Raw genomic sequence first — 27,084 nt, forward strand, 5'->3', positions numbered from 1 at the left:
CTACAACGAAGGTATAAACAGCAAATTTGTTACAACAGGGAATACTAGAATAATGCCAAAGTTGTTAAAATGATGAAATAATTAGCACAAATTCAATTTCATTGGAGATGGAGTTTTGCAGAAAAAACTGGTAAAAAAAAAAAAAAAAAAAAAAAAAAAAAACAATATTTTCCACCTAAATATTTTATTTATGCAGTTTTATTATAGATTAAATATGTCACAAAGTATTATTTCCCAGATAAAGAACTGTATCAGAATAACGCAATGTAATAAAATCTTTGTTTTTTCCAAAATCAAACGTAAATCGGGACAACACACAAGCACTCATAAAGCAGCCTTCATGTGTTTATGAACAATTTAATCTTTAATACACACTTATATCCATGTAATATGAATCAGTGTTGATTTATTATGCTCGTCGTTTCATCCAGACATGGTAAAGTGGTACTTCTGTAGAGTAGTCAGTGTAGATCCCTCTGTGCGGATGCTCTGACCACCTTGCTGTAGACCACCTTGCACTGTGTAGAGCCTCAAGAGCAGAAGCTACAGTGTGAGTGAGTGAGTAGGTTACACACAACACTGCTCTGACTCAGTGGGCTATACTATAGTACCAGAGTGCAGACCCTCCTGTGCGGATCCCAGCCTAGGTACCCCCTTCGTTTCACCCTCCAGCGCTCATCTGCCCCTGTTGCAGAGGGACCCTCCACGTAGACCACGCTCACTGAGCACATCCTGCCACAGCCTGTGCGTGCGGGGGCTCCGGGTCCACGTGGGACTGATTGGCCGAGCCGAGTCACGTTGCCGCTGCGCCGCGCTGCGCCGTGCTGCGCGATCCTGCTGATCCCGGTGATCCCGGCGATCCTGCACCATTGTTTCACACTTCCTGTGTCTCGTGCGCAGAGCGAGTCGTGCGGACGCGGCAGCCGCCGGCTCTCGGTAACGGGCCGAAATGACGTGCTGAGGTGCCGGATCCCTCCGCGCCGACAGACCGCGCAGGTACGGCGTCGCAGGCGCGTTCAGAAACGAGCGCTGGCTGCCGGGAGCGCGCCGCGTTACGTACCGCACACGGGCAGACAGACGCAGAGTCGGCTGGCGAGCGCGTCACAGGCTTCGTGATGATTTGACAAGATGAACGGTAAGTTCCCTGTCGATTCATCCACCGCGTACTTTTCAGTGCCGTCGTTGGTCTGTCAGACAAACCGGTGCGTGAAATTACTGCTGTGTGTGTTGTGTAGCGTGCGCGCGTGCTTTTCGGTAACACACGCCACGGAAACGCGCGCGAAGGGATTATATTAACATGAGCGTGTAAAACAATAGACTGTCTCTGCTAACCGCGGTGGCCACACACACACAAGCGCGGACCAGCGCGATATTCCAGAATAAAATTAATTATATAAGAGAAAAATTGCCATGTAATACATGTATCTGTCACAGACTGTACACATGATGATATACCTGTTTATTCTTCTTCTTGGGTGCAGTACTGATCGAGCTGCTGCATTTTGCTTCACGTTATATATAAATTAATGTAATTTAAGAACATAATTATATACGCTATGAACTCTGGATGTTAGGATTTTTATTTTAGTAAATGGTAAAATTAAAAAAAAGTCTTGTGTGTGTGTGTGTATATAATCATGTATGCATATTATATAAAGCGCAAAATTTCAGATATGACGCATATCTGAATATATATATCGTATGTTTGCCTTTTTTTTTTCCCCGAGAAATGTGAACTCGTAGTTCGTGGCGCTGTGTTACCTGTGCGATCTGTGTCTGCAGTCCCGAAGGGTTAATCCTCCAGGTTAATTCCGCACGGAGAGCAGAGTGGAAAGAGCACCGTCACCATGATTGCGTGTGAAATAAATTAAACGTCTCTATTAACTCGCGTAACAATTCATTTGCATAGGAACATTGATTCTTTTGCTTATATGTTTACACTTGCGTAAAATACGACACTTTAGTCTAGAGTGTGCTTGTTATACAGTATATACCTCATTACTGATATGTATATATGAGCCATAGCCTTAAACTATAATTATGAAATGCATGGCAATATAATTGTTTTTCTTGTCCCTAATGTCATGTTTTTATTTGTAGCTGCATATAAAATAGGCGCCCCCCCCCCAAAAAAAAAAAAAAAACATAAATTTATTTAAAAATATTAATAGCCAACAGCTGAAAGATGGTGGTGCATAGTACAGATTTTTGTGTGTGAATGTTCACTGACATGCAGACATAATTACACTTCTGCTGTGTTTCACCCCCCCCATGCATATACTTTACCCTGCTTTAAAAGGCACCCAAGCACAGCGCCAGGAGAGGACTTGCAGCTGTGTCAGAGCCCTTCCCAGCATCCCCTGGGAGCCAATTACTCATCTCTTAATGAAGGGGGTGGGGGACGGGGTGGGGGGGCGCTGGAATAGAAGTCTGCTTCCAATCTGACCAGACCTTCCTGTACTACGAATGCTGTCCGTTACACTGCTCACTGCCATACTGTGATTATTAAAGATTGTGCACCTCTATAAACACATTTTCCCCTATTTAGCCATTTCAGTCCTTCGGATTTTTTCTTTTTTCTTTTCCAAAATACAGCCTTGAAGCTGAAATATTGATGAAAAACAATGTGGCTTTCAAAGGATTAATTCAGAAATGATATCTTGATGTTAACAAAAGACATGTTACGGCATATTGAATATATTATGGAACATTTAACCAAAGCTGTTTTTGACAGTTCCTGGCTTTAGAACCCGGTGCCTCTGTGTAGATTGTTGGTAAACTGAAGAGGACACTTTGAATCGGTGGGTTCAGCTGAAGAGGCCTGTTCGTACTGGCTACATATGGACAATGAGAGAGGACAAACCCTAAGTCTGGATGGATGACAGAACCTCAGTCCGCTAGCATGTACTTTCATTTCAGATCTAATTGTGCACTTGGATGGCACCCTGCACTCCGCAGCAAGTTCAGCAACAGTAATTGACCCACGGGCACAGGCTAATGCTCTCTTTGCTCTTCATTTCCTCACGAGACTCGAGACATTTCAGCCAACCGTAACTGCGTCTCCGGCTGTTTGAGGTAAGGCCCAGTCTTCGTCAAAGGTCAATTTTTCCGTCATTTTCCGTGCAGTCCTGCTTATCCCAGTAAGTGTGTTTTTGTTTTACGTCTGTTAAGCTGCTGTATAAATGTTTTGTAAATCTTTAAGTCAGACCGTACCATATACGGTATGATGTACCATTCTTGTTGTTTGTACAGAAGAGAAACGGTTTTCCATACTGAAAAATATGTTGCCTGTAATTTTTAAAATGTGTTTTATTGTCTGAAGAATATATTAGTTTCTCCCTATATGATTATATATTTCACTTTTTAGTGTGCAGTGGACCCTAGTGTTATCAGGGCTCCATGTTAGGTTAAGAGCATCGTACATTTCAGGAACTCGCACTCAGCATTTAACACTGGAAACCTTCAGCAATGAAGGCCAGTATGTTACACTATATGGTTTTGCTTTCTTTATAAAGGTAGAGTTGACCATTATTGTGTAATATCCAGACAATCCTGAAAATTAATTTCATAACATATATGTTTGTTAAACAATATGATTTTTTTTTTGTGTGTGTTTCCTGAGTTAGAACTGCTGCTTGCCCTTTTTTTTTTTTTTTTTTTTAAAAATGCACTCATATAAAGGTAAGCTTTACCAAGGGGTCTTCAGCTGCCCAGAGCTGCCTGTGACACTCATGTTTAAGCTTTTTGGCTAATGGGTTCAGAGGTTAGCAATGGGTGCATCCTGATTCCCTTTTAGTCTCAACAGGGTAAAGCAGGAAGTCCCCTGCCATATTATCTTCACTACAGAAATCCATTAAAAACAAAGAATCTTTGTGATGAGCATCACTAGAAGGATTAAGACCACTGGATTTTTTAGTCATCATTATTATTATTTGTCTTAAAACATTTGGCTCGCAAAGCAACAACATTTAATTCTTAAAAATCCTTAAGCATTGACTTTGTTTGCTCTTTTTTTATAGAATGTGACTCTTAGATTTTTTTTTCCTTGAAATTGAACAGAAATGACCTGTTTTTGACAGCCATGACTTGGCAATATCTGATGTGGTGAGCTGTAACCACATTGGTACTGGTAGCTGCTGGAGAGGCAGGCTCATTGGGTTTAAATATGGCACTGGGTTTTTTTTTTTTTTTTTTTTTTTTTTTTCCCTTTTTCTTTTTTTTTTTCTGCCCAGCACTGCCTTGGTTTATTCCTATTGTCATGAGGAGGGTGGAAGCTTTGTTCTGCACTCTCCTCCAGAGCACAAGCACATTCAGAGCTTGACAGGCCTATGGCTTAACTCAGAGACCGGGCCCCCTAATGAACCTGTTCCCTTTCCTGCCGAATCTCTGGATTTTATTTTCTGTTAGATCAGCCCATGTACCCAGTCCAGCAAGTTGCTCCATAAGGAACAAGCGTGAATTGGTGTATACGAAATGGATGAAAATACGTATAACTGTGGTGTCGCCTTCATGCCTAGACTGTATGTGTGTAAGAATGTGCAAGATAATTTGAATAAATAAATTTGCCATTCACTGTTAAATTGTACTGTAGTGTGGATGAGGCAAGTTTTGAAATATATCTGACAGTGGAGAGTCAAAGCGCGGGTGACATGGCTAACCGTTTCAGAAGGTGACCATGCAGATGGGCATTTACCTGGATACGTGTAGTTCCTTTGTGCAGGTTTGTTACAGTATAATCAGTCTGAGTCCTTTTTGTGCAGAAAAAGGTGGCGTTGGAACACGATCGCAGGCTTAACGCGACATCCCAGTCACGCGTGGTGGTGAGGCACAATGAGGCAGGTCAGCATCCTGATTTGCTTAAGGACAGGACCGGTGAATGAAGGCATGTGAAGTGGTGTTGGCTTCATCGCTGGGTACAGCCCTGTTGCATGAACACCCGTACCAAACCGTGGAGGTGATCGCCAAAGCTAATCTGTTCTTCGTCACAGTCTAAGGGAAGCAAAAAGAAAAAGGGCTCTCCGTTGAGCAAAAACTTCACGGATTTTAACAAGAGTTTATGTGTTGGATGAAAACTTCAGAAAATAGAATTTCCTCTATTTACTGTTTATTTTTCCTACCGAAACCAAAGGGGGGGGGGGGGCGGGAGAGAAATCCAGACACAGCCCTGCTTGTTTTCAAGGAAAGCTGTTAAGCTGTGACACACAAAATAATTTCCCTGGAAAATCAGTACAATTTTGAATTGAATAAATGAAGCCCCTAATCAATATTCAATTAAAGGAGGGCTGTTATGCTTTGTGGGGCTGCTGTTCCTTGCTTCAATACAGACACCGCTTCTCTTTCTTTCGTCGTAATGAGGCACTAGCAAAGCAGCGGCTTCAGGGTTACGCTCCTGGCTTCTCCCTCTCTCTCCCCCTGTCTCTCTCTGTCTCTCTCTCTCTCCCTCCCTCCCTCTCTCTCTCTCATGGCAGGTTGCCATGGCGGCTGCGAGGAATGTTCTGCCTGTCTCCAGCTTATTACGTTTTCGCCCCAAGGAGTGCACATGCCGCTTTTCATAAGCGATTGAAAGGCTGCATTTATAAGGAAACTGTACAGGCCAGCAAGATACTATAGATACTGTATAGACCGTCTTAATTTTTTTTTCTCAGAAATGTGGTTACAAATATTACCGTAGGCACAAAATACATCTTTAAAATTTGTGTTCTCTTTTCGTGCTCTAAATTACTATTTGATAATTTTCTTTATGAGCAAGAGTTAATGCAGTTATTCTGCAGGGTGGCGGCTATGATGTTAAAGCTGTATCGGTAAATAAGAGGTTCAAAATTGCATTTTATGTACGAAGCAAATTTTTTTTAATGAACGTTTTTAATGTTTGGGTATTACAGGAATATATAAACTAACTACATGAACAGAGCGAGTTGTTTCCACAGGAGATGGAGGCACTTTAACGCAGTGAAATTGTCTTAGAGAGCTTGTGACGGTGGTATTCTTCCGCATTTTGATGATTCGGACAAAAAAAGGGATGAGATGAAGGTGCGTTGAAGAAACCTGTTTCTCATCTAATGCAGAAGTTACATCCTCTTCTTTTCACTGTATTGTCTACCTCATTTCATTATTAGGCAATGGGATTTATCATATACCTGTGCCTTGTATTTGTGCCAATGAAAGTACATGTAATAACACATTTTATTTATAAAGCAAAGTGTTAGTTATTTTATTGTTTTGGCAGTTGTAGAAGGGAGTTCTTGTTTGCCAAACATGATATTTGCCCGGAACCGAGTTTTTATATTATGAAACCTGAGTGTTTTATATATATTTTAAATAAACTAAATGGCAGGCACACACAGTATGCAGTAATAAAAGTATCTGCCATAACTAGACAATTCTTCTCAGCCATGTACAAATATTTCATTAATTTTGTGCCTCCTGTTAATTTTCCTCAAATATGCTGAGGTTACGGTATTTTGCAGCTGTTACCTGTTGTAAAGCAGTTTTACATTTATTAATTTAACTGATAGTTTTCTCCAGAGTAACAGTGTTGGGCTATTTACAATGGTTTACCCATTTATATAGCTGTGTAATTTTTACTGGAGCAATTTCGGGTAAATACCTTGCTTAATGGCTCTACAGCAGCAAGTGGGATTCAGACCAACCCAAACCTTCCAAAGACTGTACCTCTAACAACTACACTAACTGCTGCCTCAAATTTTAATTAAATTTAAGGATAATTTAAATAAAAATGACAATGAAATAATGAGTAGAATCCAAGGCCTGCTTTTCTGTTAATGTATTTGTTGGTTATGTGTTTTATAGTATGAATCTGTCATAACGTGCCCTGCATATTACTTAATTCAAATATTCATTTTGTAATTGAGTATGACTGCAAACGGGGTTTAAATTTGATATTTTCTTAGAAACGTGTTCTGAGTCCTTGTGTACAATCCATCAGTGCTAAAATTACCACTGTCTGGCAATTTTATTATGGCATTTACATGCCAGCATTTATAGCTCTTTGTATTTAATGTTTGGATTCCAAGATGATGGATCTTTTTTCACGTAACCAATTGCAAGAGCTACAGGCATTTCATAACAGCTGTAAATTAGCACCAAAATATGGTAGCGTTATCTAAAAAAGCATTGGTCGTAATGTCACGATAGTTATTTGTTATTTGATGGAAATAGGTAATACTTAATTTCAAGGTAAAAATCCCAGCCTTTCATTTTTCATAGAATTTATTCTCTCCATATCCCATCATGCAATGGCAGGGTATGCTATGCCTATCATTGCTATGGTAACCAATTTAAAAATGTCTGATGAACTAGCTGCTGCTGTTGAAAATATTTTAACATGCTAAATTGTTCCAAAATGGAAGACATTATATAATACACATTAACAGGAGGAAAACACAGGTACAAAAGGTGGTGTGAAAATTTAGTTTTGTCCATTAATGGTGACAGTATACTGAGATGCCATTTTCATTAATGTGTTCATGGTGATAATTGCCTATTTAAACCAGCCTTTTACCATCCTACCCCAGGTTGTGTCAGAAAGGCTTTAGGGGTGTTAATGTTTTGGGATTCACTATGATATTTTACAATCAAAATACAGATAGCTGGGAAATATAATACAACCGATGAATTTAGTGATGATAAAATAAGGATAAAAAATAAAAGGAAGCATTTTCCTCACCGTATCATTGGACTGAACATGCATATCTGATGAAAAGTTAACACTGTGGACAGAAAACACTACATTTTATTTGTAACTCTTGCTACATTAATTCAGATTTACCATAAACACGATACGTTTTTCATAGACACAATGCAGTAATGAGGCTTTACACATTGAGAACAGGACAGTTGAGCTGCTGAGCAACAAAAAAAAAAATCTAATTTTTTTCCCCAAATGGTATGTTTGAATTTGGATTTGAACCTGGCTTCCGTTTCACTCCAATCTGCTCAGCGCTGCTGCCGCTTCGAGGCTCCCGGTGTATCCAGTGGGGTCCGGTTCTGTTGTCTGGTACATAGAGATTAGTCTTGGTTAGGAAGATGCACCTGAAGAGTTGGCATTGTTTTAGGCGCATGGTGCCAGTGAACTCGACTGGTTGTTGAGTCATGTACTTGGTTATTTATAGATTCTCTGTCTCCCATAGCTGGACTTGACTTTAACCCTTTGTGTTCAAGCAGGTCTGCACTGCCCCTTAACTGTTACAGAGAGTTAAGGACACAGATTTTGAACCTTGAGGTTGCTGCCCTCCCGAAGGGCCTCTGTTGTAGTACCCTTGAGAAAGGTGCTCAGTCTGAATTGCTACGGTAAAATAACCAGCTGTATGAATGTCCACTTTGAAAAGTTCGCTTTCATTGTGGAATAATGCTAACAACGATGCAACAAAAATGCATTGCAGAAGCATCAGCCATCAGCTGCGAATGTTACTTGTATTATAAACTTGGAATCTCATCAAAGACGACGTCTCTCGTAAATATGCATTAGGATCTCGGAGGAGGCCGTGAGCTCTTCGGGTGTGCGAGGGGCCCCTCCCTCTCCGTGGCCAGGTGAATTAAAGATTGAAGGAACATGGGTCCTTCTGACAGGGCTTTGACCGCTGGACTTCATGCTGCCCATAAGTTTGAGTGGACAAGTGAGCATGCAATGTTAAATAAAACAGCTCTTCTATGAATTACTGAGACTGTTGCAGTTAACAGTGAGGAGGCAGAGCCTGGCTATGCCACAGCATATAGACAATCTGAGAGTGAAATGACACTGAAAGTCTGACCTTTATACTTTTCATGTTTGTCTATGTGTTCTGAACAACATTAAGGAAAAGCACAGAAAACCTGAAAACAAGCCTTATAAAATTGTTGTACATGATATAACTAGTCAGTCACTTGCGTACGCCTAAAAATCAGGCTTTAAAAAAAGTTTCAGTCAATTTACTCAGGGATAGGAGCCAATTAACTAATTTGTGGGGTTATTCCGAATTTCGTACGCAAATTTTTTTTTTTTTTTGTACCAACGCATGTAATGAGAGGAGTTTTGCTTATCATTATGGATTTTGATTTAGATGGTACAAATTAGCATAGTGTGACAGAACATTTAATAAAGAACATGAGTCACACAGATTTCAGCGTGGCAGGCGGCAAGGAGCCCTGAATGAAACTTAAACATTTGTATGACACCTTCCGTCACCAGAGTTGCACTGTCTCACAGCTGAAGCCCGTGGTGAAATCATTATGAATGTAGGAGAACCGTTATGAGCACATTCTGTTCGCGGCTCTCTGCATAACTCCATCGCTCGCTGACTTATCTGATATACATGGCATTACTCATAATTCCATGGTAACAGACACCGAGACCTGGCGTTCACAGTCTGGCCCGCAGCAGACCATCTGCAGCGCAGTTAGAAGGTAAGAGACTGGCTACTGCAATTATCATGCAGTGCACAACTAATTCCCAGTTGTTGCTCTCCCTCTCCCAGTTATCACTGGGCCAGTATTGGCGGTGCTTCGAAATATACAAGAAAGTATGTATTTTCGGCTGTTTGGAGAAAGAGGGGGGGGAGATCAATATGGAGCGCTGTCGTTCTGGCAGCTCGTCCATGTACAGAGTGCTGAGCAGAGCCCCCGGTGCCCCCCCCAACCCAGTGTGTATGGAGATGTCTATAGCCTTGGGCAGCAGTGCGAGTCAACAAATGCGCAGGGCTGATGCAGAGCCTCATTTGCATAAATCAGTGAACGCACTACATTCGCTTACATGGCTTCTTTTGTTTTCTCGCATGTCATTTGCTGATTCTTTCAAGCTTTATCGAATATTTATCTGCTACAGTAATCTTTTTTCTTATTGTTTAAGTACAGCTGTCAAAACAGTTGGGATTTTACATTTGTGAGATTTCTAGAATAATGAAGGTTCATTAAATTCAAGCAAGGAGCTAGATCTCTAAGTGCACTTTGTACTCCTGTGAGTGCAATCAGTACAAATCCTATTCAGAATTTTAATTTTTAACAGTGATTTTTAATTGAGTATTAGAGCTAAAATTAGAAACTGGACTTTCCTCTGAAATGTATTCTAACTGGCAGTGATGTAATGGAAGCACTAATTGTATACAGTTTTTATATTTTATTTAGCTCCAGCAAGGAGTATCTTCAGCTCGGCAGATGATGCCTTCTTGTTTACTGGTTCAACCTTCAAAAGGCACCTTTGAGAATGAAGCAGAAAACAGTCCAAGATCAATATAAAGAGCATTTCAAGTGATATAATGTAATTTTTTGATACCGCTCAGTATTCAGAAACTTTGTTTTCTTTCTAAGCTCTACTCAATATTTTAGCACGTATTTACACATTCACATTCTTTGGTGTGCTGCATCAAGGGACATGGCGATGGAAACTGTTATATGAATCACTGAATTGAAAGCCCACACTTGATATCTGGGCACAGGATCAAGAATAAAAAACATACCAGGGAAATTGACCCTTAACCAGCTGAGACAATATACAAAGTGGCCTTTCATGAGTAATTGAAGAGGACATTGGCCTTAACCATACTAAATATTAAGCTTGAATATGCGCTGTGTTTTTTTTAGCACAACTCTTCAAACGCAGACTATCTCTGAGGAATCCTAACATAGAGCTACTACTTCAAAAGATGCACCCCAGAGTTATAAATACCTTGTTGCTGTTAACCTCCTTAATTGCACATGGCTTGCATTTCCTCATATAAACAAATTTCAGCTTTAATAAACAAAGGCACGAATACTTTTTGGACATGGAAATGATAGTGTATAGCATGTGGAAATGGAAACCACTAATGTGTGTTTGGCGTATGGTGGACAACTTTTTTTTTTTTTTTTTTTTTTCCCCTCCCTCTCTCTCTCTCTTCCCCAAATCACTAATGTATTGTTGGGTGTCCGGTTACACAGGCTAGTATATATGGGAAAGAAGACGTGAAGGTCAGCCAGCGGTGATGGTGAATTGCAGATGAAATTTTTTGGCAGCTTGCGATCTTGTAGGTTACGATGGAAATAAAGTATCTTTACCCATTGTGGTACGACATCCGACCTGGTGTACTTATAAGGTTAAATAGAGTCAAAGAGAGCAGATTACTGACTAGTGGATCCTGCAGGCCTTGCACTTACACAGTCGTGCTGCCTTTTCTCAGCATCCTCAGTGGTTCAGACAGACTGTCGATCTGCAGATAACTGTTTCTCTCCCGTCAAAAAAAAAGGGAGGAAAAAAAAGCCAGCGGAGCCATCTGGGCCCCTTGGAGGTTTGTGTCGTGCTGCGTAGCAGTAAACACTCTGACACTTTGTATTGAGACGGGACATATTGAGCTTTGGCTGAGCCCGGGCCGGCCTGCGTTCGGCGCGCTCCGCTTCGCTCCCTTTGCCCCGCTTCCCTGCTCGGCGTCGGAGAATGGGGGCACGGGGCCGCTCCGCGTTCACGGTCGCGCGTGGGCCCCGACCATCCTGCCGCGACGCCCGCGTCGTTTTGGAGCCCCGGCGCCGAAGTTGGTATGGGATGAGCACGCGCGGCAAACGCGCGAAATGTCACCTGCTAGCATGAGACGGTTTCAAGTCGAGCGCTCCGACATGCGGCGCTTTTAATGTTACTCGCTGTCCCACGCTTGTTTCATTCAGCTTTTAAGCACATAACGCAGAAATGAGCCCACCTGAGTCATACTGCCCTAAAGGCGCGGGGGTGGGGGGTGTTGCGGCGCCGCGGCGCTAATTAAATCCTGCCCCAGAGCAGAGGATTCCTGAGCCCCATCCCGCACCATGCGTACGAAACGCTTTCTCCAGGCTGACGTGGTGCGGGAGAAGGAACCGGGAAGGTTTTCCGAGGACAGTGCCGCGCGGGATGAATTAAACAAAGCTGACAGCTGGCCCGGATTCGCGACACCCACTGCTCACTGCCCGCACTGCTCATAGGGGCTGTTGTCCAAGAAAGGCCTTTATATACACACACACACACTTAGTGTGGACGGCATTGTTTCAGCTGATTTTGCTGCGACTCTTGCTGTTTCCCTCCAAACAAAGGAGAGAGTGGATGTTCACACTACAACATGCTGAAAAATGCGAGAAGCTGCTACCTGTTAATTTCCCAAAAAACGTCTCATGCTTTGCTGGCGATTGAATCACTTTGGAAGGTGTTTTGTGTAGAACGCCGCGTAATTAACAGTACTGAGTGAAAAATAAGTTTAACAAAACATAAAACGAATAATTAAAATTTTAGTTTAGATTAATTAAAGTTTAAAGTGGTTAAATGGTAAACGTAAGTTTAACGTAATGGTAAAGTGGTCCATCCCAGATTTCTTTTTTTTTTTTTTTTTTTTGCAGTATTTCTGTTGTTCCTGTTAAACTAGAGATATCTAATGTTCTGAATACATGGGCCATGTGGTCATCGTGAGGCAAAACGTGTCTCTTTAACCTCCATTTTAATGAATGAGAATTGCCGCTGCACAGCCCCTGGAAAGTATTGGGACGTTTATTTGCACGTAGCTAAAATGCTGCCTCGGGTCTGTTGATGTTTCGTGGGCAAAATGAAAAGAAATGGAAGGAGAGCCTTAGTACCTTATAAAAATGAAACAAGGCAGTGAATGTCCTTTTATTTTCACTATAAAATGTGCATCATACGTGGCATGTTTTAGTTCATTTTTAATCAGAATTAAGCTCTGGACTGACCTTTCGAAAAGGGCTGAATACATTAGAATAGGTTGCTACACTAAAATACAGCTATTCCTTTTAAACAACTTATTAGTTTTACTCTCTTTAACTGTCGGATAAAACATGTAGCAATGTACAAAAATACCCGGAGAAAGGTGGCAATATATATTTTATATACTGTGCTGTTAATGTATTGGTTCAGGGAGAGCGACCTCACTGCACCCTTAGTTGATTCCTGGTGCGGATTGGGACTATGTTCTGTGTCAAGTTACACTGCATAAGTATGAAAATGCAGCAAGATTGATTTACTTGGAGCACTCGGATATTTTAATAATGAACCTCGAGGCTAATTTCATTTCTTGAACAACCGTCAAGGTAAAAACAGCCCATTAAGAAAAACCCTGGCATGTTGAAATATACAAAGGATCCTTTAATTAATCCCGGACATTGAAAAAAAGAATTGTTTTGGGGTGTTTGCATTAACTCACCCATGGTATAGCATTACTGGATATAAACAAAAAAAAATCTCCCACATGGGGATGGTATAAAGATAATTAACACAATGTTACGTCCCCTTACACAAAGGATTCAGCCAAATGAAAAATAGCAATAATAAAGAATAAAACATACAGCAGAATGTTGCTTTACCCAGTGAGCTCCCCATCCTGCAGTTGCCTCTCAGTCAGAGAGTGAATACCTGCTGTTAAATTGATTTGTTTGGATATTTAAGTGTGATCCAAGCTATTTTGTTCTACACACTATGGCTGGGGATCTGTGGTTCCAGGGCTTTAAGCCCCCAGGGAAAATGAAACCACCAGACCATGAGAATTTAGTTTGTGTCTTCATCAGTCTGATTTACACTTTTTCCAGCAGGAACGGCTACCCCACCCCGCATCTTCTGAGTTGAACAGCTGCTTTGCATATGACCTCAATATAACTATGCAAAGCTTGGCCATGCAAATTAAAATTGATTAATTCCAAAGCATATATATATTTCATGGCTTCTTCCAGAAACCTTGCTTAATTTGATATCGTCTTAAAAGCCACAGTCAAGATAGACAAAAATATAGGCCAGGGGAAGTGGTGCTGTGATACCACAGTCTTTATAAGAAATGCCAGTTTTCCAATTTAGAATTTACATGCTTATGTTTTTTTAATCTTCCGGAGGAAGACAATGTGTGTGAGAGAACGTAATGCCAAATGGAAAGAAGGATGCTAAGTGTACTCCATACCTTCACATATAAACACATGTACGGTGTATTGCAGTCCAAATTAATGGAATAGATTTATATTGGATTTATTTTGCTGATACCGATCATCTACACAGACATGGGTTTTTTGTGTGCGTAGTGGGATTTTTGTGTTGCCGTACTGTGGGAAAGGGAAATGGAGAATACATCTGGTCTTGTTTCTACAAATTAACCCCTGTCTGTGGCCGTGCGCTCAGCAGCCCATTGATCATTAGAAATATGCACAACACCCTTGGGCTTTGGTGCTTGTGAGATGACCAGCGTCCTTTGTGCAAATTACTTTTTTATATTGCATTACATTCAGCATCCCTGTGAATGGCGAGATTAAATTCAACATATGCACAATTTAGACAGCGTGATAAAAACTTTATATGAATGGGAGAAAGCAAAACGAGCCGAAGTCGGTGTCCCGTGTGCTTTTGGTGTAGCAGTCTCACTGCTGGGAAACTGGACAGATGCTTGCTTGTGTGTAAAATTAAGGGTAATCTAGTAAATGTATAATTAGGTCTTTTCCTGCATGGGTGGTATGTGAGCGTCTCAGGCAAGCCCCACTGTATAGTTTTCCCAATTAATTTTATACTTGAACATATTTGACACCGGGAAGCCAGAGAAGAAGCTTTTCTGTCCTCTGCAAAATTAAACATGCATGTGGAAGTTACGTGATCTCTTTATGGGTTCCCTCTATGTGATCTCCTCACGCATTCTACTTAACGCCAGAACTAATACTGCAGAGCAAAGGGCATCCTTTAAAAATGATCATACATATTTTTCTCTTTCAGACTACTGTTCTTGTATAATTGAAAAATATTAAAGAAATATCGGGCCTCGAGACGCTGGCCATCTTTGTAGAAACTCTTTGTCTTTATATGATGGTTAATATTGAACAAACTTGTATCTTGTCCAGTACAGAGACTAGGGAAGCATGCGAGGGTTTGTTTTAAAACCCTTTGAAAATCTTGTCATTATTCCAAAGAGAAAGACGAACCGTTCCAAAAAACAACGTGTGTTGCTGAGGCGCACGCAGCTTACGCTTATCATAGTTGCCGTAGACCCTACACTCAAGACAACTGACTTGTCAGAGTAGCGCCGTGGGAGACAAAAGCACTACAAAAGGAACGGAGAAGAGTAGCACTCGCGTCGCCAGGAAGCGTAACAAGGACGGGAGGCGCCGAGAGGCAGAACGGAGGTCCGTGGTGGATTTTCATCATGGCTGTCAAGAAAAAAAACCAAAACATCATTTGCCAAAAACCGAGTGCGGCAGCGTTGTTCTCGGAGAGCCGGACTGTACTCGTGCGCCGTCCATTACCTCTGCAAAACGCTTCCAGTGTCTTACACGCAGTGTGAACCGGTGGCCTAATGTGCCCATATCGAGGTGTGTGTCCGGCGTCACGCTCGCGCTCCGTGTGATTTTTATACCTTTCGCGCTGACATGGCTGGATGAAATGTGACCGTGGCGAAAACGCTTCGCGTTACCGTAGCGCGCTGGAAAGCCTGCTCTGTTGTTCCGTAAGACGCCGGTCTGATTGTCAATTAGAACACGGCGGGACCACGGTGCTGCAGGTTCGAATCGATACCGTTTTAAGGCGACATTAGCCCTTTGGCCGTGTTTCCCCAGCCGGTTGTAAATCAGTGAAATGAAGGCGTGCCGAGGATGCGGTGCACCCCCCCCCCCCCACCACCATCCCAAGCTAATGTTGTTTCATCCTGTGGATGACTCTGAGAGCGATGTGGCCCCTCTGTAACTCTACAGCCTGCAGCTTCTCTACAACGTTCTCCAGGCTTCCCTGGGACACAAGGTGATTAGACCACAACTGATGTGCACTTTTTTTTTTTTTTCTGTTACATTTCCGGTGTGATGGCATCACTATAATCATGTAGTTCATTACCCTCTGAAAAATACCAATATACTCGTTTGAGACTAATTTGTATTACAAATGTCTCACTGAAGAACAGGCACTACTACGATCCAGTAGTAGATTCCAGTTCCAAACATGAGGCTGGATACACGCCGGCTTTTCCCAACTCGTGCTGTTCTTTCGGTTCCTGAAGAAAGCAACGATTATCCGGGTTGCTAACAAATGGTGAAAACGTTGACTGCCTGCTTTTTCTGCTCCTCAGGTCATGGCGTAGCATTGTCTGACCTTTGACCTTTGACCCTCCACTTTATTAAAGCAGCACGCCTATTTGTGTGCCTCTCGCTGGCTCTGCCCCACGAAAATTTCCGCAGACGGCCGGAGAGCGGGCCGCCTTACTCTCTCGCAGACATCCTGCCCATGTGATTTTGCAGGCTGCTTCTGCTCCAGTCAGGCTCCAGCCTCCTAGCCAGCAGCAGCTAATGAGTCTTTGTGTGATGGGCGAGCGAGCGAGTGAGTGAGCGAGCAATCGGGGGGGAGAGAGAGAGGAGTAGAGTGAGCACGAGAGAGAGAGCAGGAGAGCTTCTCACCGTTAAACAATAAAGCATATGGTACCAGTACTGGAATAGGGTCTGGAAAATTTACAGGTTGCCCCTCTTCCCCCTACCTCCCTCCCATGGGCCCAGACCTCCGGGGTCAGCACACGTCTGTAGGCTGAAGCAGCATGGGAGCACTTCATTCAGTACGCCTCATCAGTCCTTGAATCGCCTCATTTTGTGTGTTTTTTCCCCTGGCACTGCAGAAATACAGCTGCGGAGTTGGAGCACACCGGCAGAGACAGGTCAGTGGGCGCTCGGAGGGCCGCCGCGACCGGTGTGCGCCGGCCGGGCTCGCGGGTACCACCCGGGGGGGGGGGGGGGACGAGCGGGAGCCCGCCCGCGGGGGTCTGCGGCAGCGCGAAGCGGAAGCCGCGGGTCACTCTTGGGCGGTGGTGACCGTGACTCACGCGGGAGCAGTAGCCCCTTCCTTATCTGTGAAATGTAGGATTTTCCTGAATGGAGGAGTCTTTAGCTGGGGGTGGGAGAGCGGAGGGACGAGGGACGAGATCATCGGGCAGCCGCTTTCATCCCTCTGTTGTTGAGTTGTGCCGTGCAGCGTGTCTTCCTCGTGATTAGTTGGAATCCAGCATTACTGGAGACAAAGGGAAGCACGGCATGGTGCGGCGCTATAATCGGCGTGTCCCCCTGACTATCTCGTGAAGCGTGAAGCGCGAGGCGCTGAGGCTCCTGTCATTATATACTTTAGCCGTGCGTGATGTCATTCCAGCTGATGGCATGCCAGGTCCTAGCCTTTGACTGCCGTGGAAGGGAACACACACTGGGTTTGTGTGGCTGGCTGTTTATTTTTTTTTTATTTGCGAGTGCCAAGATAAAATCACGCGCACTTTAACAAGCTTCCAAAAGCTGTGTTTTTTTTTTTTTTTTTAAAAAACACCATGGAAATGTGTATTTTATTGCAAACATTCTCATCTTGGCAATGCAGGCTAAAAAAAAAAAAAGTGAAAAAGGGATCCTTCTTTATTGTACCTGTGGGATTGTTTATTTCACTCTCAGAACTTCTGCTTCCAGCGGTTTAATCCCTGCATCAGCAATCGACGAACAGACAGCGAAGCGGTCCGTTCAGAAAATCGCACGGCTTATAAAACACGCTGTATTTGGGTAATCGGGTCTTGGATTTGCCCCTGTATTATTGAGATGTCAGGACTTAAAAATGCCTGCGTTTTAACAAAGGCACTATTTTTATGCATCTGATATATTCAAGATGATGATGGCCACGGCATGAATGTGCTTACTGTTAATAAGACAAATTCTGCATAGGTTTGGTCTGCCATAACAGAATTACTTTTAGATACCAAATCACTAATGGTGCAAGTATAGTAGAATCTCCATGGAAACCACTTTAGGTTTCAAAGCTGGGTGCAGCCTCTGCTCAGGGCTAAGAACAGGAATGGGATTTCAACAAAGGTGGGGGTGGGGCGGGGGGAAATAATTATGACGATTTTAAGGAAATGGATTTTACAATGTGCAGACAATGTGAGGCAGCCCAGTTTTTTTCCGCGTACCGTACTCCTACCCAGATTTTGGCCTGTTGCTGGCGTGTAAATTTTGGGGGAGTCGGAGGTCAGAGGTGGAAGCCCCGAAACATCGGCTGGAAAGGAAGCGGTGAAAGCTCATTGTTTCGGAGCAAAACGTGTTTAGGTCATTTAGCGTGCAAATCACAGGTCGTTCACCGAATCAAAATGAAGTTAAACAGCTTGGCTTTTAGGGGTTTGTCATAGAAGGGCTTTTATGTAATTATGGCTGTGCTAATAAAAACCAGCTGGACAGTGAGTCACCCCGTTCGCAGCATAATAGTTGAGTTTATGCGGTCATGCTCGTATCCATTTCCCCCAGCGTTCTGCTCCCGAGAATGGTGTACATCATGGGGCGTAGCGTTTGTTTGGTCTTTGTTTTGTGTTGCGTTAGGACACCGTGATGGGGCATTTCACGTGCCGCGAAAGCGTGTAACGAGAGCGCGGCGTGCGGACGGCACGCGGCGGCGTGGGCTTCGCTCGGACCCGCTCCAGCCGAGAGCGGATTCGCTGGCGGCCGCGTGTCCCCGGCAAGTTTCGCCCGCCCGCCACCCGAAGCGGCGTTTGCATCTGTAATCAGCTGATAGCGGAAAGCTGCTCCAGCTGAAGCGATATCCCCCAGAATGGAGTTCCCAAGCAAGCTGTTTTGGCAGATACCGCCCCTAACAAGTTAAGCTGCTCTGTGTTTCTCTCTATTTAGATCCATTCTATTATGCCTCAGAAGAAGAGGAAGACGGGGAAAAAATGCCAGTCGTAGCCCAGCAGATCCTCGTTCGGCGGCGCTGCCTCGTGGCTATCCTGTTTCGCGTAGGCAGCGTTGTCTTAAAAAGGTGTTCGGTTTGAACCGGCTGAGGATATTTAGGCGTGCTTTGGTTTACGAATACCGGCTTTATAATCGCGCCGCGTGAAATGGAGCGGTAAATATTTGGTGCTTCATAATTGGAATTGCAGTTCTGTCCCTACAGAGGGCAGCAGGTAGTATAGAGGTGTGAGCCATTGCCTTGCGGTTGAGCATCTGAACAAGGGTTCACATCCCACTCCTCCTGTAGCAACCTTGATCGAGGTACTTACCCTGCATAGCCTCGGTAAAAACTGTCTAGCTGTATAAACGTGTGTGTGTGCACGTTGCACATTATAAACTGCTGCAGTCAAACTGAATTTTCCTCTGAGAGTAATAAAGTTTTATTAATGCATTAATTAGAATGGTTAAATAACTGTAAGAAGCTTAGTGTGATACACCAAATTTTGTAAGTTGATTTGGAGCAAAGCATCAGCTAAACGAATGCATAATAAGAGTATCTGCCCGCTGTCTAGTTAACGTATTGAACTGTGTGTATCACTCCATTACCGAATGATTTTAATATTTAAACGAGCAATTTCTTCATACACTTATCTTCTTATTACTACTATATCGGGAGTAATCCATAGGTTAATTCCGCTGTTGAATTTGGTGCCGTGAAAAAGCACACTTCGGTTTTATTACGTAATGCGCTAGATAACCGAAAACTGTTACAAACGGGAAGCCACGGGGGGCGAACGCAGTTAAATGGAGAGCAAACCGTGGAGGCGCAGTCAAACGATGTTAGAACATCTGGGCTGCGGCCATGCCGTGGATCAAACTGCCGGCCGCCATGCACCTTTTTGGTGTTTTCGCCTTCCTCTGGGGCTCCTTCGGTTCTCTGCACAGGGCAGTCACCCTGTTTCCTACAATCCTGGGCTCTTCTGCCTGGTTTTCAGTCTCGCCGTATGCCTGTGCTAGTTGAATGACTTGTTTTGACACATGGACACTCATTCATACGCATGGACGTTTGCACGCAGCCAAACGCATGGATGTGAACTTGTGACATAGGCACAGGTGTGTCCCTGTGAGCATGCAACTGTGATTTGGCGTGCGCGCGCACGCGCGCGCGCGCGCGTGTGTGTGTGTGTGTGTGTGTGTGTGTGTGTGTGTGTGTGTGTGTGAGTGTGTGTGTGTGTGAGAGAGAGAGAGAGAGCGCATATTCCAATTAAAATTCAAGCCAGACAGTCCGGTGTCAGTCGTTTGTAATTTCCCATAAGGTGAAAATTTAATTAATTTCGAAGCCAATGGATATTTTCAATCAAGAGATACGCTGCCTTGCATTGTCACCTCAGATGAAACAGCAGTTGTGTTTTGAACGGTTGCTTTGGGAATTAGCATAATTCTTTTCTCTACGCCCTCCAGTGTGCCTGTTAAAATCCAGTTATAGGTTTTCATGTTTCGCTTCCACATGTAGAGCGCTTAAGATTTGAGAATTCCTGGGGTGAGAGAAAAACCGAACGTGGTCTCCGTCGGCAGGATTGAAATTGCCGTCATGAATACAGCCTTATGACTATCGCATCGCTGTGATTTATTCTGGGTGTTCTGCTGTGGCCACTCCATCAAAGGCAGCAGAAGGCGGCAGAGTGGGCTTCCAGTAACAGACAGGGGGGACTCCCTGCTGGAGGAAACAAGCGCGCAATTAGCAGCAACCTCTCCATCAGTGCCGTCTTTAGCAGCACAGTGATCAGTCAACTGACAGAACTGGAAGGAGCTGGGGAGGTATGGTTGTTGGGGGGGGAGGGGGTGATCTTTGGCCCGCAGCACTAGGTGATTCCACCGGGAGACCTAAGCTTGGGTGTAAAGCGTGTCTCTCTCTCTCTCTCTCTCGCTCTCGCTCTTTCGCTCTATATCTCTCTCTGCTTCCCGTGACAGGTGAAGCTGATCGCCATGAGCGGAATACTGAAAAGGAAGTTCGAGGAGGTGGACACCTCCTCCCCCTGCTCATCATTGCGGGAGTCTGACGACGAGGTCTCCAGCAGCGAGAGCGGGGACAGCAGCGACAGCGCCAACCCTTCGGCCACGAGCCACTTCACCCGTGAGTCAGTCCACGCTCTGTCTCCGCTGGCCAGCTGGCAACAGACACATGCTTGTCACGGTCAATGACGCCACTATTGCTTTACCTCGCCTGTTCGTGGCACGGGCTTTTGACATCCGTGTAAACTTCATTACGGGGTAATGCCTTAGAATAACTTGGAAACATCTAAGGTAGTTATACTGTTTAGCTCTGCTCGTTTGACTTATTTAAATAGCTGGATATTTTTGCTAGAAGAGTTCGTAACCCAAGAATTGTACCCCTTGAACGCAGTTTTTCAATCCTGCATTTTTAATTGCTGTGGTACCTGGATCGTGTCTCTAGCGTTGCGTGTTCTTACTTATTGGAGCTGCAGTGCAGAATACAAAACACGTAAGGAAGACTTTAGCAGCTGCGCTGTAGTGCAAGAGCAGAAACAGTCACCCGTCTGCTTTTCGCAAAACATTTCAAGAGCTTGTAATGTGAATGATGCCAAAAATGTGGCAAACAGACTTTTATTTGGAGAAGGCTCATCGAGGGTGGCCAAACATGTGAACCGGTGGCTTGTAACAATAAACAAGAGCGGCACACGGCACCACCAGAACGTGTCCGCTTTCCTGGCCGCTCTTTGCCTCCCTCCCGTGTGAAACGTGCTTTCTTTCCTCTCCTGGACGTGCGTCTTTGAATAAAGCCGCCCCCTGCGTGCTTTGATCTCTGGGTTGTGGACGAGGCACCCACCCCCATGCATTATCGTGCCGTTCTCCACAGAGGTCATGTGCAAGGAGGCCAGAAGTTCTCCACGGGCTCCTGGGAACCCTGCTGCACTCCTGCTGTTAAACTCTACTGCAGGGAACAGCATTTCTCTGACCCTCATCCCCCCCCCCCAACCCCAGAACCATCACACCAGTAGAATTTTCCACCCAGCTGTCTGACTCCATACTGCCCCCTTGCTGGAAATTCCATCCCATCTGTACATTTTTTTTTTTTTTTTTTTTTTTGTGTGCACATGTGTGGGTTTTACTGGTTAAGTTATCTGCCTCCTGACAGTTCTGCTGAGAACAGTACAGGGATTTGATGGCTTTTTTTTCCACATAAAATTAAGACTGTGTCAACGGAGTTCTGGCCGGATCTTCGGGCTGATTGTGTAGGTGGACGTTTCCTGGAGTTTTTCACAAATTTGGCTTTTTTTGGAGCTGTGAAACCAAGAGCTCTTTTCAGAACTCTTGTCATTCTCTCGTGTTCCCTTTCTTTTCACAGCGTTATTTTAAGGCATACATAATTAAAACAATGTCTGCAATAAACCAAGAATGTGTAAATACCTTAACTTCTACGGCCACAGCATTACACCCACAACAATACTGGAGAGAGAAACAGGGCACAGTTTGATTCCTTTTCAGCTGCAGGCGCATGCTGTTCAAGTACAGACACAGTATTCATTCTGCCACGTGGCTCTTTTCCAGTGGTTTTCTATATAGTGCTTTAGCTGCTTAAAAAAACATCAAAAATGAAGTACATTCTTTATGTCCTGATTAGAAAGGAAAAAAGATTAATTAAAAAAATCACAGTCATCCAGGAGACACCCCTGTACCACCAAGCACCACCATGCAGTTTTCTTTGCACTTATAGTTTGGCTCCTTCGGCATTAAGTTCTGAAGCTTCGCCATCCCTTATTTCTAGTTCCACCTGTTATGATTTTGGAAATTATGGCCCCCGTTTGTACTCGGCCAAAGGATGTCAGCTTGTTCAGTGAGTGTGAATTCATTTGCGTTGTTTTCATTGATTTCTTTTGCCCTTACGAGCTTTGCCTAGTTTTTTGTTGTTTTTTTTTTTTTTTTGCATTAAAGGTTGAATGGATACACAAACATTGGATATGATAATATGTGTTTTGTTTGTCAGCCTTTATAAAGTATATGAGATGTAATATCTACGAAAGAGCTGAACAAACACAGGTAGACAGCCATACAGTATTAAAAAGTAATTAATGAATTGAAATGGCCCTGTTATGTTGTTAGGATAAGTAATGTTAATTTAAGTAACTGTGTCCATTTCAGTTTGAGAGAATTCACCCTATGAAGGGTTTTGAAGAACACATTACCTTTGTAAAGTGGGGGGGAAAACTACAGTTCCATGGGATTGTGTACAGAATTGACCCTTAAAGAATCATTAACTCATATTTGTATCTTGAAGCAGGACTTAAAACCCCCTAATTGCAGAGAAAACAGTCAGTATGTAATTGCAATGAAAATTGACTTTTTCAAGATGCAGCAGCTGTATTTATATTATATTTAACCATTACTCTTTCCAACCAGTGATATTCACACAGGTTTTGCATTGTAGCTCGTGGTTTGCACAAATGTACCTTCTTCTTATGGCATGCTGTGAAATTTCAGCTTCTCCAAACAGATGGTTCCCATTTACTCTTATTTGTCTGCCATCGATAGGAGAGCTGTGAAAACCTGTCTGAAAAGCTCCTGCTCCAAATGAGGGGCGGGAAGATTACACCATTCCCCCACTTCTGCAAAAGATACGGCTTAAAGGCCATGTGCGCTGTCAGCGTAATGAGCCAAATGGCATCTTACTGGAGGTCGCGTGTTTCCGTTATTCCAAAACAAACAGCCACACTACGTGACGGCGACGTTAAATCGTGCATTTGCTCACAGTTGAGGTGAAAGACTGAGGGCCCAACTGAGGCACATCAGTGTTAACAACCAACGGTCCGTAACATTATTCAGCTTCACGTAACATCCTGCACTTCGTCATTTTGTGCTAATAGGACCTAAACACCATTTTGTAGTAACTGTTGTGACCCAGTGGACTGTACATTTACATTTATTCATTTGTCTGTCGCCATTGTCCAAAGTGACTTCCGATCTTGGGTTTGTATGCTAAACTGCTGACAATTATTTATCCATTTATACAGCAGGGTAATTTTTACTGGAGCAAGTCAGGGTAAGTACCTTGATCAAGGTTACTACAGTTGTACTTGAGATTAGAAGTAGGGTCCTTCTGTTGCAGGGTGATGCTGACTTGGTAGCATAGTCGTCGTGTGTAGGCTGTGTATATGTATATTGTTACACTGACGATGCTTAACTCCCAGTAAAGCCAATAAGAGTTTAAAAAAAAAAAAAGAAAGAAAAAAACAAAAGTTTCAAAGCATGTTAAACAAAACTAGTGTGTACTGTAGTTGTAACAGAGGAGGAGTCCAGAAATGTACCATCTTTTAACGAGTTCGCAGAAATTCTTATACTTTTTAATTTTTTGTCATTATCGGGGGTACAACTTTGCTTTCTGCTATAGTTGATGTAAGAATGTACAGGTGCAGAAAAATAGAGCCTGTTCATGTTCACATGTTACATTTTGACTAGGAGTGGTACTTTTGAGTGTACGTGCCTCTCAAGATGGCTTGAGCTTTTGAATGTAGTCAAAATGATTTGCTCCTGTGACCAGATGCCCGGGGATACTTCCGGATGATTGTAACATGGCTCCTTTGTCATTTCATTCCAAGCTGCGTCGATACTAAAGAGGGAGAAGCGCATGAGAACAAGGAAAGTGCACTTTGAGAAGGTGACTGTGTACTACTTCAGCCGCCGTCAGGGCTTCACCAGTGTGCCCAGCCAGGGTGGCAGCACCCTGGGCATGTCGAGCCGCCACTGCGGGGTGCGCCATTACACCCTGGGTGAGTTCGCCCTAGAGCAAGAGCGTATCCACCGGGACATGCTCCGAGACCACCTGAAGGAGGAGAAGCTGAACTCCATAAAACTGAAGGTACAGGAAATCCATATACAGATCTGCATAAATGACTGATACTGTACAACTGTCATGAAAACTACTGTATGAATGTAGATTAGACCATAGAATTGGAATGTAATTGCAAAGTCTACCCTGATATGAATATAGGCTCGGTTTAAAAACTTTTTTCATTTTTAAAGTTATTATTACTGTATGAAATTAACAATGATAGATAATAGTACTACTTATACTAAACGTTACTGTCAAACATATCAATATTATAATTTTTGTAAGAGAGGCAGACTGTTCTTTATGATTTTTTTTTTTCTTCTTAAAAAAAACCTTTTTTTGATACCCATTTATAAATCCCTCCTGCTTGGATCTTCTGATCCTGTGCCTTTAGCTGACTAAGAATGGGACCGTGGAGTCGGAGGAAGCCAGCGTTCTCACTGTGGATGACATCTCCGACGATGACATTGACCTGGACAACACCGAGGTGGATGAATACTTCTTCTTGCAGCCCCTCACTACCAAGAAGAGGAGGGCTCTGCTACGGGCTTCAGGTGTAAAGAGGATTGACGTGGAGGAGAAACATGAGCTCCGAGCAATCCGTGTATCGCGAGAGGACTGCGGCTGCGACTGCAGGGTCTTCTGTGACCCGGAGACCTGCGCCTGCAGCATGGCAGGCATTAAGTGTCAGGTAAACAATGTAAAATGATCCAGCAGTCCAAGGACCCTTATTTATAACCTCTAGTGCATGCGTTAATGTAGAGTCAAAAAATGTGATTCTTGGTTATTAATTTCACGTTGCTGCAAAAGGACTAGTACATGGGTCCAGCACACTGTGAATTATGTACTAACCAAAACTTATGACACACCCCTTTGATTTCTGAAAAATAGGTCACAAAGTAAGGATTGTGAACCAGTGGAATGGTGCAGTGGCCAGCACAGAGCCCTCAGATCAACCCAGTGGAATATCTTTGAGATGAATTAGACCACAGAATTAGGGCAAGGCCATGAAGGGCATTTGCTGAAGTAAAGCTTACCAATACTTAAGGGTGGAGGCCAATAAAAAAGCAGTAATTAAGGTCAACATTGACCTAGCATGGTGTGTGTTTCATGGAAAAATAACCAGTTTTATTCATCACTACAAACGTGAATTTTTCATAAGATTGCGTATGTTCGAAGCAGAACACCAGTTATCCAGGTTCATACAATTTTTACTTTAAATGTCCTGTTCTATCTAGGTGGATCGTATGTCTTTCCCATGTGGCTGCACTAAGGAGGGTTGCAGCAACACAGCAGGCAGGATCGAATTCAACCCTATCCGCGTACGGACTCACTTCTTGCATACCATCATGAAGCTGGAGCTGGAAAAGAGTAGGGAGCAACAGCAGGCCTCCGTCAGCAATGGTTACCATGGAGAGCCCAATGTCCATAGCAACCCTCTAGTCCAGGCCCAGCATGGGCTGGAGTATTCCTTGGCGGACTCCGTTCCTCAAGCCGCCATCATGCATCTCCAGACAGCTGACGAGATGGATGAGCCCACTGAAGATGACGAAGAGGAGGAAGAGGAAGAGGATGAAGACAATGAGGAAGACGGTGAGGAGGAAGATGAGGTCAGCAGCTTATGCAGTGGCCTCACCGACTCCAGCACTCAGAGCTTGGCTGCCAGCGACTCTGAGGAAGAGGACGATGAGGAAGACAAGTCGGATGGCTTTGAGGACGGGACGGTCACGCCCTCCATACCCCATTCTGAAGCAGTACCACTTTCCTCAGTTTTATGCTACCCTGATGGTGCAGTGGTGCCAGAAGGCCACAACAGCGGCAACTGTTACTTCTCCAGCACCCCAGTGGAATACTATCAAATGGAGAACTCTGTCACAGCTTCAACCAACACCACAACCAGCCCATCCAACGACTCCTACACTGAGGTCTCCTCTTTCCAAGATGGGGTCACCAAGGGCAATGGAGTCACATCTCTAGGGGGGTTCGGTATGGCAACGGACCAGTACCCAGACTACAACCGGCAGCCTGGGGAGCAGTATGGCAGCCACCATTTTAGCTTGGCGAGTGGCACCAACTCGGTCATTGTCTGCACGCCCGACCAGGAGAATAACATACAGTCCAACAGCTTGTACCGTGAACAGCAGGCAGGCCATGCCCAGATGGATTTCCAAAACTATTTGAACAATAACTCGCAGGAGCCGTATGTCAGCAATGGGAATTGCTTCATGGCTGAGCAGCTCAAAGAAGTTTCCAGTGGGCTGTCTGACGTCCCCTCCCTACCAGACAGTAGAAAGCAACCTCCATTAATGGAGAGTTTTCCCCAGGTAACACCCGTTTAGTGGCTCTGATGTATTGAGGTTTATTATTATTTATCTTTTTTTTTTTTTTTTTTTTAAACATAGCCATGTTTCAACTGATGAACTGTCAATGGTACTTATCAAATGAATCAAATGTAATTTGTGCTTTAAACTCAGTTTTTTTTTTTAAACAAAAAATTAAATAACTTCATTATATGTTTTTTAATTTAAAATTTGCCTGATTTAAGTAAGGGTTCACACTCCAAATATATGTAACTTTTTGGGGGACATAATCTTATTTAATTTAAA

At 43.6% G+C, this 27,084-nt stretch overlaps 1 protein-coding gene across 2 annotated transcripts; it reads left to right on the forward strand.

Annotated features, from left to right (window-relative positions):
* The first annotated feature begins 791 nt into the window (after nucleotides 1-791).
* csrnp3 (cysteine-serine-rich nuclear protein 3) lies at nucleotides 792-26,817 on the forward strand. Of its 2 annotated transcripts, none has more exons than XM_018741496.2 (6): nucleotides 792-1,135; nucleotides 2,920-3,075; nucleotides 20,602-20,764; nucleotides 24,246-24,505; nucleotides 24,873-25,169; nucleotides 25,717-26,817. In XM_018741496.2, exons 3-6 carry the CDS (start codon nucleotides 20,617-20,619, stop codon nucleotides 26,815-26,817), a joined length of 1,806 nt encoding a protein of 601 aa, XP_018597012.1. In that variant the 5' UTR covers nucleotides 792-1,135; nucleotides 2,920-3,075; nucleotides 20,602-20,616. The 2 variants fall into 2 exon arrangements, with proteins under 2 accessions (XP_018597012.1, XP_018597013.1); XM_018741497.2 differs by having other exon boundaries at nucleotides 3,029-3,075.
* The last annotated feature ends 267 nt before the right edge of the window (nucleotides 26,818-27,084 follow it).

Source organism: Scleropages formosus, chromosome 12 (genome assembly GCF_900964775.1).
Source record: "Scleropages formosus chromosome 12, fSclFor1.1, whole genome shotgun sequence".
Lineage (NCBI taxonomy): Eukaryota > Metazoa > Chordata > Actinopteri > Osteoglossiformes > Osteoglossidae > Scleropages > Scleropages formosus.

What these genes read in the sequence shown, in the direction of transcription:
- csrnp3 (XM_018741496.2), top strand. Translation starts at nt 20,617, where the DNA reads ATGAGCGGAATACTGAAAAGGAAGTTCGAGGAGGTGGACACCTCCTCC. An exon ending in TGAACTCCATAAAACTGAAG is followed by an intron (nt 24,506 to 24,872) that starts GTACAGGAAATC and finishes CTGTGCCTTTAG; the next exon opens with CTGACTAAGAATGGGACCGT. An exon ending in TGGCAGGCATTAAGTGTCAG is followed by an intron (nt 25,170 to 25,716) that starts GTAAACAATGTA and finishes TGTTCTATCTAG; the next exon opens with GTGGATCGTATGTCTTTCCC.